This window comes from Lagenorhynchus albirostris, chromosome 1 (genome assembly GCF_949774975.1).
Source record: "Lagenorhynchus albirostris chromosome 1, mLagAlb1.1, whole genome shotgun sequence".
In the NCBI taxonomy this organism is placed as follows: Eukaryota; Metazoa; Chordata; class Mammalia; order Artiodactyla; family Delphinidae; genus Lagenorhynchus; species Lagenorhynchus albirostris.
Genome location: NC_083095.1, coordinates 128,549,558 through 128,562,368, shown reverse-complemented (window position 1 = coordinate 128,562,368; position 12,811 = coordinate 128,549,558). Strand labels below are relative to the sequence as shown.

The window sequence follows — 12,811 nt, the reverse complement described above, 5'->3', positions numbered from 1 at the left end:
ATAAGTATACATATATCCCCATTATTGTATTATTTTTGATGCTATTGTAAGTGGAATTGTTTTCTTAATTTTATTTCTGGATTGCTCATTGTTAGTGTATATAGAAGCACAATTGATTATCGTGTGTTGATTTTGTATCCTGTAACTGTGCTGAATTCATTTATTAGTTCTAACAGTTTCTTTTTCTTGTGGAATTTTTAGGGTTTTCTATGTATAACATCATGGCATCTGCAAACAGAAATAATTTTACCTCTTCCTTTCCAATTTAGATACCTTTTATTTCCTTTTCTTGTCTAATTGTTCTGGGTAGGACTTCTAATACTATGTTGAATAAAAATGGTGCGAGTGAGAATCCTTATCTTGTTCCTGGTCTTAGAGGATAAGTGTTTCACCATTGATATGATGTTAGCTATGTGCTTTTTATATATTACCATTATTATTATTATTTTAAAAAAGATGTTGGGGGTAGGAGTTTATTAATTAATTTATTTATTTTTGCTGTGTTGGGTCTTCATTTCTGTGCGAGGGCTTTCTCTAGTTGTGGCAAGCAGGGGCCACTCCTCATCGCGGTGCACGGGCCTCTCACTATCACGGCCTCTCTTGTTGCAGAGCACAGGCTCCAGACGCACAGGCTCAGTAGTTGTGGCTCACGGGCCTAGTTGCTTCGTGGCATGTGGGATCCTCCCAGACCAGGGCTCGAACCTGTGTCCCCTGCATTAGCAGACAGATTCTCAACCACTGTGCTGCCAAGGAAGCCCCCATAAATTACCATATTATGTTGAGGTAATTTCCTTCTATTTCCAGTTTTTTGAGTGTTTTTATCATGAAAGATTTTAAATCTTATTTAATGATATTTCTACATTAGTTGGACTTTTGTCCTTAAGTCCATTACATGGACTTTTGTCCTTAAGTCAGTTAATGTGGTGTATTACATTGATCAATTTTCATGTGATGCACTGTCCTTGCATTCCAAGAATAAATCCCACTTAGTCATGGTGTATAATCCTTTTAATGTGCTGTTGAATTCAATCTGTCCCCCTGATTATTCTGATTTCTTTTGAAGTAAATACCAGAAACAGGCATTAAGCTGATAAACAGGTAAACACATGATATAAGGGCAGATACTGATAACGATTATGAAGATAAGTGAAACAGGGCAGAAAGATAAAGAGTGGCAAGGGTAGAATGGGGCTGGTACTGTTTAGATACAGAGGTTTGAGAAGCCCTCTAACACAGTGATATTTAAGAAGAACCAGAACGAAGGTGAGGGAAGAACCTTACAGACACAGGGGACAGCAGAGGTGGGAATTTGCTTAGAGATCTTGGGAAATACCTGGGAAGGCAGGAGCGAGAGTAGGGACAAGAGAGTAAGTCACAGAGGCTGGGGAGGTTCTGGATATCCGCAGAATAGGAGGGCACATAAATCCCATCTCCTGAGCCTTAGCACAGACAGCTCCATATATGGCTTTTATTACACATTACAGATCTCCCCCTGTCTTTTTATTTCCTTTGCCTTTGCTGTCCTATATATAGAAAGAATGTGCTTGCTTTGTTAACCAAAGGACAGGGCCTGAGTTCTGTCCCACCCAGATTTCCTCTGAAGACCGGTGAAATGGAGTGGGTGGAGTCACTGGGTCCAGCCAGAATCCATTGTGATGTCTAATGTGATTTGGGGGGAAAAAAATCATTGTTTCAAAAATAAAACATTATGGTATATGATCTTATATATTTTATAATTAGAATATGTACCTAATATTTTAAATTTAAATAGTAGGAAATGGATGTCTTGATGAAATTTGTAACAGAACTTTTAACTGGCAGCATGATTTATAGTATAGAGTTACCTCCTTCCTATAAACAGTTGTGTTGGGATGTTTAGCATTCCCATGAAATGATTTCCCAAATCTGCCTTTTTGGAGGAAGTGTAAAGTACTCTCGTGCTACTGTGGGAACTAGAAGGTACAGAACACCCTGGAGCTTGTAGACATTTGTCACCATCCTTGATAATGTAAGGAATGTTGTGGTACAAGCATGTTAAGCATCATGGAGAATGTGGAGAGGTTGTTTGCTTTGTCCCCAAATGGAGTTTTATTTACAATCTTGCTCAGTGATTTATGCATTTGTCTCCTCTAGTATTTAATCGTTTTATTTCTTTGTTAAAATCCCTGAATCTAGATAATTTGATTCCACTTATAAAATATTTACTTGTTATATTAGGCAGGGTGCTAAACTTGGAAATTAAGAGTACTGAGTTAAATTTAAAATTTGTTGAAAAGTATTCATCATAATGCAGACTATTTAATGTCTTGGCAGTGCCTCTGGCTCTTCTCATTTAACGTGTTAGGAGACAGACTGGCAGCAGTTGTAAGCTGAAACCTGGTTGTATGCTGAACGAGACTGATAGGGGTACAAGGAAAATGGAGAAAATCTGAAAATGTTTCTGTGTGTGTGTGTTTCCTTAAATTAAAGTGTGACACATTTGCTTAAAATAGAATTTTATATTCTGTTTATCAAGGTTATTATAACTTCATGATAGAGGATCCTAAGACTGAAACTGGTTTTAAATATTGTTTTGTGGAATAACCAAAGTTGTCTCTTAACAATTTTGTCGTGATGTCACGCAAGTTGCTTTGATATAATAAGCATGTTTTACAGTGTGTTTGAGTCATTTTTCCCTAGCAGACCTCAAGTTTATTACTCAGAGGAGAAGCATGAATTTACAGTATATTCTTAGCTGCTCTTCTCTATCTATCACTCAGCTGTCAAGGCCTATGGAATCTAAAATAGATCCTGACCAATGGGAGACAGCCTACACACTGCTTACGGGATGATTCGGATGTGGACAGCTTTATCGTGCACAGATCCTGGTCTGTGTTGCAGTGTTGAGGCGGCAGGATGCAGAGTTGAAGTTTTCCAGTGGAGTCCCTGAAAAGGGACAGCTTTGAAAGACAGCTTCTAAAGAATAACAAATAGGAGGAGTTACAGTACCTGATTTGGGGACTGCTCTTACTCAAGTGCTGCACAGCAAGGAAGATAATTTTCAAGCGTTATGAAGGCGGAGAAGGATTCTGAAGACGAGGAAAATATCGTTAGAGATCCAAGCTAAGTGTAGCCCAGCATGAAGACTGCAGAACAGGAAGAGTTGTAACGGGAAGGACCGAGTCACTTGTTAGGCGTTTCTCTGAGGGCTTGCTTTGTGAGCTACAGAGATTTGTAACTTAATGCGAAGTAGTTTGCTGTTAGCAACAAGAAACTAAATCCTGTCTATGATGAACTGTTGGTTTTCTTGTGCTCCTAAGAACAGAGTAGGTATCCCTGTAGTCCAATGTAACAAGAGTCTTGGCTAGGCTTTTCGAACCGTATTCTTTTAAAATGTACTGTTTTATTAATTTTGGTTTCTTTGTCTATTATATTCTCTCTGCTTTATTTGATTAGCAGATTGGGGTTAGTGATCGAAAACAAAAGTTCTTGTTTCTTTTTCTGTGTTTAAAAAGCATATAATAGAATCTTAATAATTGAGCAGTATTTCTGTTAACTGACAGTGGACCAAAATGGAAAACAATGCTTAGTGGAGTAGAATTGAGAATCACAGTATAATATGAGACTTTAATCTCATTTAATTATCTTTTAAAGAGCCTTACTTTTGGATTTTACAATTGCTTTAGTGTTTTAGATAGCTCCTTTCTCCACCAGGACTTTACCTGGAAATAAAGTTGAGTTGTTCTAACTAAGAGGATAAACTAATCAATTTAGAGCAAGCGTTTGTGTGCTAAACGTGACTTAATCCCTTAGGCATTTGAAAACACAAAGCCTACATCTACTACCACTCCCCAATTTAGAGTCAGTAAACTGATTGTTTTGTTTTAAAGTTAAAGAAAGGGGATGCCTAAAATGTAGTTTAGACTTTGAGCCAGTGAGTAGGGCTTAGCCACTACTCATAGTTGGTAGTTTGAACTTTTCAGGTTAGAAAGAAGTGGGTTCATCTCCAAATTTGACTAGAGACAACAATTCTGAAGTCTGTGTAGGTACTTGAATCAGATTTCAGGGGTGGGTTAAAATTTTAATGTATTTATCTTTTTTCATATTCAGTTTTTATATTTTTCACTTCAAGTATTTAATGAATGCATTGCTTATTTAGCTAGAAAATTGGTTGCTTTCTTTTTTTCTGGTTTAGAGGGGATAGTAGATATAAAATAATCATACTGATCCAGCATTTAGAGGATATGCTTCATTTAAGTGATTCATTTCCCCCCGCCACCCAGAAATTTGTTATGGTGTTTGTGGATATAGGAATTGCTTTGTAAGTTAAGTGAAAAATATGTACATCTTTTTTTGTTCTAGAAATGATGCTGGACTTAGCAAAGAATTTAGCAATAAGTTTACTGTATAGAATTTTAAAAGGCTAAAACCTTACTTGTTTAAATAATGTATATTTTAGTGCTGGGTTCTACATTTCTACTTACTAAGAAAAGGTTGAAGTTATTGGCTTCAGAATGTCTTGAATATATTTTATCCAATCAAAGCTAAAGATAACCTTGATATAATTAAAATATACATCATGTGATACATTCTCCTATTAAAAAAAATTGCCTTTGAGCTTCCTTTTAAATACACATGCACTGTTTTTGTTGAAATAAAAAATCTTTTTTAACAAAAGCAATATATGTTGAATGTAAAGAAGGAAGAAAATCATCTGTGATTCTATAATTTTAGGATTTTTAAGTAGTTAGTACTTTAGAGTCTTTTTTTTTCATTTTATTCTATGTAGAAGTTTCTTTTTATCCTAACATATAAGCATAATGGATTGCTTTTTCTCTTGAGTGTACGTGTGTGTAATTTGTCTCCATAATTATATTTCAAACAGTGCCTTTTAAGCGAGTAGTGGTGGTGGGGTTCTTAAAAGGTGTGCAGAATTCCACTGTGTCTAAGGGTCTTGGGAGATAATCAGAGCCAAATCTGAAAGCATGAGTTACAGAATAGGAAAAAAAAGAGCACACTGATTTTTGAAGTCATGAGAAATCTCGATTGAGCTTGGCTGCTTGAGTCGTTTAATGTCCCTGGAGTCTTGATTTTTCTCATCTGTTAAGTGAGGATGATAATTCTAGTTTACTAGGGTCGTTCGAGTCATTCATGCCTGGAACAGGGTAGGTGTTCAATCTTTCTCTGCTCTGATGGCAAAGAAAACAGGGCAGAAAACATGAGAGACATCCTTTTTCTCAAAAGTATAATTAAAATATTTCTTGTACATCAGGTGTTTTGGAAAGGTTCTTTTTGTGACGTTGGAACAGCAGGGACAAGGAAATTTGGGGTGCAGCTGGTAACTGAGTGATGTATTATACATTACTGCTTTCTCTTCTCTTTTTTTTCTCCCCTTCTTTCGAAAGTCTTACTAATATATATAGTATGCCATGTTTACATTCTTTTTTCTTTTTTGTAGCAAGCAGCAGATTGGAACAAATATGATGACCGATTGATGAAAGCAGCAGAAAGGGGAGATGTAGAAAAAGTGTCCTCAATCCTTGCTAAAAAGGGGGTCAATCCAGGCAAACTAGATGTGGAAGGCAGATCTGCGTGAGTATTACGATAATTCCCTAAAGGAAATTTGGGGAGACCCTTGGGATACAAATGAAATTTGTGAATTATGGTTATCGACATTTAATTTAAAAAAACCTTTATCAAAACCCACACTATAAAATCTTTCAACATCACTTTCAAACAATTTGGACTAATAATTGTTCTCAATATGAAAGATTTTCAAGTGAGAGAAAGAATACTAGAATACTACCCAGTGGTCTAATTGTTTGGACGCTGTGGCAAACCATAGCCTGGGTTATTTGGTGCATTTCTATTCGGTGCAATTTTGTTTATAAGCTTTTTTATACTCCTTATCATATTTGATCCTCGCAGTGGCCCTTTGAAAAAAGTAGGAAAACGTTTACAGAGGTTAAATAACTTGGTCTAGTCTCATTAAAAGTCACAGGTCTGGGCTTCCCTTATGGCGCAGTGGATAAGAATCCACCTGCCAAGGCAGGGACACAGGTTCGAGCCCTGGTCCGGGAAGATCCCACATGCCGCAGAGCAGCTAAGCCTGTGAGCCACAACTACTGAGCCTGCGCTCTAGAGCCCGCAAGCCACAACTACTGAGCCTGCGTGCTATAACTACTGAAGCCTGCGCACCTAGAGCCCGTGCTCCACAACAAGAGAAGCCACTGCAATGAAAAGCCCGCTCGCCACAACTAGAGAAAGCCCACACGCAGCAAGGAAGACCCAACGCAGCCAAAAAAAAAAAAAAAAAGTCACAGGTCTGTGATGTAAACCCCAGTTTTCTGTCTTGGAAGAGTTCTGTAAATTACACTGCCTTTTCCTCTTAACCCCCAATCCATTTTTATATTTGGGTAATTAATTTAAATGAGAATGTTTCAGGCAGTAGGGAGGCAGAATGACTAGTGTGACTCAGGGAGATACAGGTAGTGATCCTACCCTTTTGCTTTTGTTACTGAGGACTTTACATGCTTATGAACCAGGCATCTTTTCTCTCACCTCTCCCCAGTCTTTATCATTTCTCTTCCTGTTGAGGATGGGGAGCAGTTGGGTTAAAGGGTAGATCTAGCTTCTGTTACTACCCTCTATAAATATAGCAGTTAAAACCTTATCTGGGAAACCTTCCAAAATTAGAGGTGAAAAGTCTCGTTTCCTAAAATTCCTCTCCGCCTTATACTTGCGTTAAGTTTTTTTTTAGACTATTACAACTGGAAACCAGATACTAAATATAGAAATGAATATTAAGAAGTGGATAGTTAAAGTTTGATGTAGGTCACTACCTTAGAATGCTTAGATATTTAAGTATAGTGAAAATAGCAAAGCATGACTTTAAGTTGTTCATAAGAGCAATAAAGTTTGAGAAGTTCCAGTTTTTTTATACTGTTTCAGTTTTATCAAGTAGGCAATTTGATAGCTACAGAAACTGGTTATTTTGAGTCCTGCTGCTATTTTTGCTAATTTTAAACCATTTATAGGGCTCACAGTATAAATAGTGAAAATTTAATATCTAAAACTGACTGTTTTTCATTTTTTTTTCCAAAATGCCAAGATGTTAAAAGATAAAAGGATCTTCTTTGGGATGAAAATTTTCAGTGAAACCTAATTTCTTCAGTTCTGTCCGTCCATGCTTTGAATGTTTTGAAAGAATGATTACTTGAGTTTTTGTTCAGGTTTTTTTGATCTAAGGTTCAACTTTGAGGGAAATTATTTGTATTAATGGTCAGAATTATGAAAATCTGGTGTAATTTGATTAACAATGAACTTTAGTTTGTGAAATATTTGAGTAGTATTAGTTTCTGAGGTTTTCACTGTAGGAAGTAGAATTCTTTCTGGGATTCATAGGATAAAATATTTTCCTTTTGTTACTCACACACAAACTGTATTCTTTCTTAATTAAGCATTCTATATTTAGTCAAGTATAGGACATATTACAAATATATTTTCTGTAATTATAAAAATAATGTTATTTTGAATGATTTTTTTGGTTTTCAATTTTTGAAATTTAAGACAAAAGTAACATGTCCTTCTTGACCTCTATCCAATTTCAAAAATGAAATATTTGAGGCCTAGCCATAGTCACTGCAAGGATCTGTTTTCTTCCTGTTTGCCTCTTTCCTAGGGTGTAGCCCTTTGCCCAGGCAAAATGGGGCAGGTTCACCAAGAAGCTTCACTGCCACTTGGAGAGCCATGGATTCCAATTCCTGTCTCCCCATCCCCTCAGGCTGTCAAAAGTACTGTTCAGCCTCCCAGCTGTTTTCTCTGGAATCAGCAAATGCTCCTAGACAAAAAGTAGCCCCAAATACCAAGCTCACCTCTCTGGGCCTCTGTCCTTCCCTGCATACTGGCCTAGTAATTTTTCACTGTCTTGTTAGCCTACTGATACCTTCAAGCAGATGCATTATTTTTTATGAAGCTCTTCTAGTTGTCCTCAGAGGTGGGGACTGTCCATATTACCTGGATCTCCTATTATAGAAGTAAAAGTACTTGTCTTGTTTAAAAAACGAAAACTTAAAGTTGATTTTTTTAATTGAAAAAGAGTATTTCTATAAAGCAGTTTTCCAAATTTCCTTTGCAACTCTGCATACAATTTAATGATTGATATATCTTCTTTCTGAAGCACATCTACTATTTATAGCACAACAGTGTTAATAATGCATTGTAGATTTGCTGTGATTTCTGCCCTTTTAAGTGCATCATCAGTATAATGTTGAGTTATTTTGAAGAAAGAAGTCTTTCAGATTTTGTGAGCTAAGAAATGAAAACAAGCAGACAATAAATGAGATCCCCAAGATTGTTGGAAGACTAAAAACCTTTGCTTGATGGAAATTACCATTCCTCAAAAGGTTCTCATGGTGCATTGCATAGTATAATTCCCCACTTCAGTGTTGCAAAGAGATTGATACCCTCAGCCTTATAGCAATTTAAGGAGAACTTATCTGACTTTTAAGAACACTATATTCCTTTTATCAGAAACATCTCTTTCTCTCTAATTCAAACTTTACACAAACCTGGTTTACTTTACTTAGTAGTGCTCAGTCTCTAGTTTGCATTTATATCCCTTATAATACTAATAGAGGCATAACTGGTGTTGTAATATCTGGAAATGAATTTGCTAGCTATCTCCAGATTTTGTCTCTAAGCATTCAGTTATTCAGATATTTGAGGGTGCATCATCTGTCTGGTACTTTCATTGGTTCTGGGAATATAATAGGAAGCAGAACAGACAAGAATTCCTGCTTTCATCTAGTTAGTTGAGTAGGAAGAGATTAATAGACCATAAGGAAAATAAATCTTGAATTTATATATAGTATTAGAAAATGTGTAATTCTATTTAGAATAATGAAGGCCAGGATGGGGAAGCTAGGAGTACTAAGGTTGCAGCGGATGGGGAAATGTAAAATTTTCAAATGGTATGGTTAGGGAAGACCCCGACAGGGAGTGTGCTGCCAAGTGTGTCTGTATCCAGGCACCTTCCAGAGCCTTTACCTCCTGGCAACTTCACGATGGGTACGGTACTCGTTTAGGACCTGAGTTCAATGTCCTTTGCCAACAAGTCCTACAGTATTTACTTACAATGTCAGTTCTTAATGCACACAAAATATTTCTGTAAATGTTTATTGATTAAGAAAGTATTAGATGATCAAAGAAACAATGGGATATTTTATCATGTATCTTGAGTACTTGATGGCTTAAAGTTATTTCGTGTTCAACTCTGTTTGTGTGAAATTTGAACCAGTCATACAGGTCTCTGAGTAAAAGGAAGAAAAATGTGGTAGTACTTCAGGAAGAAGGTGATGCCAGATCTTTTGTGGCTTTCAAGTGTAGCTTAGCTTGTTTTGAAGACTTTTCTGTGCCAGGTTTAATATGATAATTCTAAAGAGATGGATAAGTGTTTTGATCTGTCTTTGGCCTTAGCATTCCGTTGTAACTTCATTTGTTTTGGCGGTTTCAGTATATTTGAAACTAAGTAAAATAATCTGATAGAAACTTTTCAGTGCATTTATTAAGGTCTAAACACCAGTGCCTTTGTTATTGAATGATAAACTATAGAGGTAATAATGTAAATTTGGATTAAAATGAGTTTTTCAGTAATATGAGATAGGTTTCTTTTTTCTTGGATTAAATATATTGGTGTTCTAATGTAGCCTTTAAAATGCATGTTCACACGTGTGTGTATGTATGTGTGAGTATTGAATATAAGGTGACATTTATGTAACATTTTAAGTTGACCTTGAGTAGTTTCCATGGCATAACAAGTATTTTCTTTTTGTTTAGCTTTCATGTTGTAGCCTCAAAGGGGAATCTTGAGTGTTTGAATGCCATCCTCATACATGGAATTGATATTACAACCAGTGACACCGCAGGTACGTTTGCCTCCATAGTCAGTTACAAACAGAGAAGACAAGCATTGTCCACTGCCAATGCTCTAAATCAGAGCTAAGTGTGATTTACAAAGAGAAGTCCTTAACTTTCTGTTTCTAATTAACTGAGGTATTGTTCTGGGGGAGAGGGCAAGTACTGGGGATGTAGCAGAAAGGATGACCGAATGGATGAGCAGCTGGAGACCTGAGGTCTAGGGCTGGTCTTGGTAGTGCTACAGGATTCTAAAATCTCAGACTCTGAAGAACCTTTAGGGGCCATTTAGTTTATACGCATATACTATTCAGTATATGAATTCTCGCTGTCCTGAGGTCATTTGGTTTTTGGTTGGACATTTCTTGTGTTGAGGAACTAACTGTCTCATAATAACAACATCACCAGTAGTGATCATAACAAGAAGAGGTGACACTTATTTAACATGGACTTAGCTACTCTGCTAAGCGCTTTACACGTACTAACTCATTTTATTCTCACATCAAGCCAATGAGGCTGCAAGGCACTGCACTGTTAAGCGACTTACCCGGGGTCTTTCAGTGGATGAGTCGCAGTCAGAGTTTGTGATTTTTAACCATTATGCCTCATGAGGAGACCTGGTCTGTGTTTAGCTAGCTATGTTTATAAAAATTATTTCTAATAGACAGTTTAAGTCTGTCTCTTACCAGGCCTTCTGCTTAAACTTAGTCATACCTATGTCTATCTTTTAAAATATTACAGCATAAGTTTGTCTGCACATCACAAGACAGATTTTAAGTATTTGAATATAGCTATTGCTTTTCTTCAGTGTTTTAGTTTTCTGTTCATCTGGACAATCATTCTCAGTTCTCTGAGACCTGCGGCAGCTTATTTCTCTGCACTTCTACTTTGTCATTCAGTTAAATATGGGAGCTGACATAGAGCAGAGAATGTCCTTAACAACTTTAATTTTTATCCTATGACTCCATGTATGGACAAATAAATACATTACTGTTAACCAACATTGTGTTTGGAAATGGAAGGCAAGCGGGGAGAGAGAGAGAGATCACAAATGAGTTAGTGAGGAAAAGCTTTACCTAAAGTTACCTTAATTGAAGATGAAACTCAATTTATTTGCCACCTTTGAATGAACAAAAAGCTGCTATTACTTATATATATGTTTTCCACTGATGCAGAAGAATATTTATTTTTAGAAATTTTGGATTAACCATACCATTTCAGAATTCATAAGACTTTATTTATTGTGCTGATTCCAATTCAAACACGTGTCTTTCTTGTTTTTGTCTGTGTTCTTTCTGCTCTGGACATTTCGGCCTAGTGGCCAATCTAAGTGACTTTTGCCCTCCCTCCTTCAGTGCAGATGAAGCTCAAATGCTTTCCCAAGCTCAGCAGACGACGTCTTTTCATATACTGCATTCTGGCATACCTTGTTTACCCATTTTGTCTTTTGTTTTTGCTGTTGTTTAGTCATGTTTTTATTGCTGGGTTTAATTATGTTTGTCTTTAGAGTTGTCCTTTCCTGAGAACAAGGACCTTGTCTCATTTGCTGTTATATTGTCTGTTATAATCCAGATGTGGATATTTGATAAAAATTTGATTAAACAATCTTTATGTATTTTATCTTAACTCCTTTATTTGCTAGCAATATAAAAGTAGATTGAAAATAACCAGATTTCAAGTTAGTGTGGTTTTGAGGTATTTGTGACCCAGGTCTTGCCAGGTACACGCCTTTGATATAATTCAGGGTGATATGCTTTAGATGTGATATTTCCATGATTTTTTGCTGTACTATCTCAAGTGGCTGGATTTGGTATTTCCTTAGCCCTGACCTGACATTTTAATGTGACCAAGTTTCTGTGGCGTTTTGGTAAACACCAGGGACTGTTGCCACTGTGTCTATCCTCACTATCCACTCCATGCTCTCTCTTACTTCTCATGTAAGCACCAGTTATTCTAGTCACTTTTCAGGATGCGAAATGTTTCTAGAAAGTTTGTCCATGACCAGTAGCAAATTGAAATTTGAAATTGTTACATCTGACTTATTTGTAGAGGATGTTTAGGAGTGGTTGAATATGTCACCTGTTCAAAGGTCTGGACTCACTGCCTTTTGCTCTAGAACCTGTTAGCTACACAGAAATGATCAGACCCAGCAAAACATATTCACCTATCTACATGCATATAAAACTGAATGAGAGTTGAAAGTCAATTTATTCCTTCATCCAGGATGAACAGAACACACATTACTTTTCTAGTAGAAAGGTCTACTTGTGAAGTACAATTACGTTTGGAGAAGTTTGTGAAGTTAGAGGGAAATTAAGAGCATTAAAGATTAGAAGCTGGAATAGTCTGGTGAAACCCTTGTAGTTTTCACCATCCAAGAAAGATATTTGTGTAAAGAAGTACAATTAGGAGAAATAGTGTTTGGAGGTAGAATGTTCTCTGCAAATTACCTTTTTCAGTATTCAGAGTTAACCTTCCAGATTATCTGGTGACCTCTTCCCTGCTCCCCTCATCATTTCCTTTAAATTTGCACATTTTAATCACATATTTGAACAAATTGTCTGATTTTCAGAGACAGAATCTCTCTGTAAACTTTGAATTTTAGTTGAAGCATAAAAATTAGTTAGAGAATACCCTTTCTTTGACTCACATCTCTTAACCTTTCTGCATTTTAGTATCCACACTGCCTATTGAGAAATGTTATGTGAAATCTAGTTATCTTTCTCTCCCTCCTATCCCCATTCCTTTTTTTCCTTTCTCTTTCTCTCCCTTCTCTCCTATGGCAATATTTAATTACTTACTCTGTTTCAGGAACTGCTCCAGGTATTGGAGATACAGTGGTGAATAAGACAAAATTCTTGCTCTGTAATGAGTTTGTATGTTTATTTTTTCTTCCCACCTTCATTGTTTTGGTGTG

At 36.5% G+C, this 12,811-nt stretch overlaps 1 protein-coding gene across 3 annotated transcripts in view; it reads left to right on the top strand.

The window, feature by feature from the left end:
- The window catches only part of UACA (uveal autoantigen with coiled-coil domains and ankyrin repeats), an 86,927-nt gene that overhangs the window by 39,289 nt on the left and 34,827 nt on the right, over nt 1-12,811 (top strand). For 2 of the 3 annotated variants that reach the window (XM_060153240.1, XM_060153232.1), the window contains exons 2-3: nt 5,438-5,571; nt 9,817-9,905. In XM_060153240.1, coding sequence (XP_060009223.1) covers nt 5,438-5,571; nt 9,817-9,905 — 223 coding nt within the window. Of the gene's footprint in view, nt 1-2,914; nt 3,306-5,437; nt 5,572-9,816; nt 9,906-12,811 lie in introns of those variants that run through there. The other variant, XM_060153236.1, reaches the window with a different exon arrangement.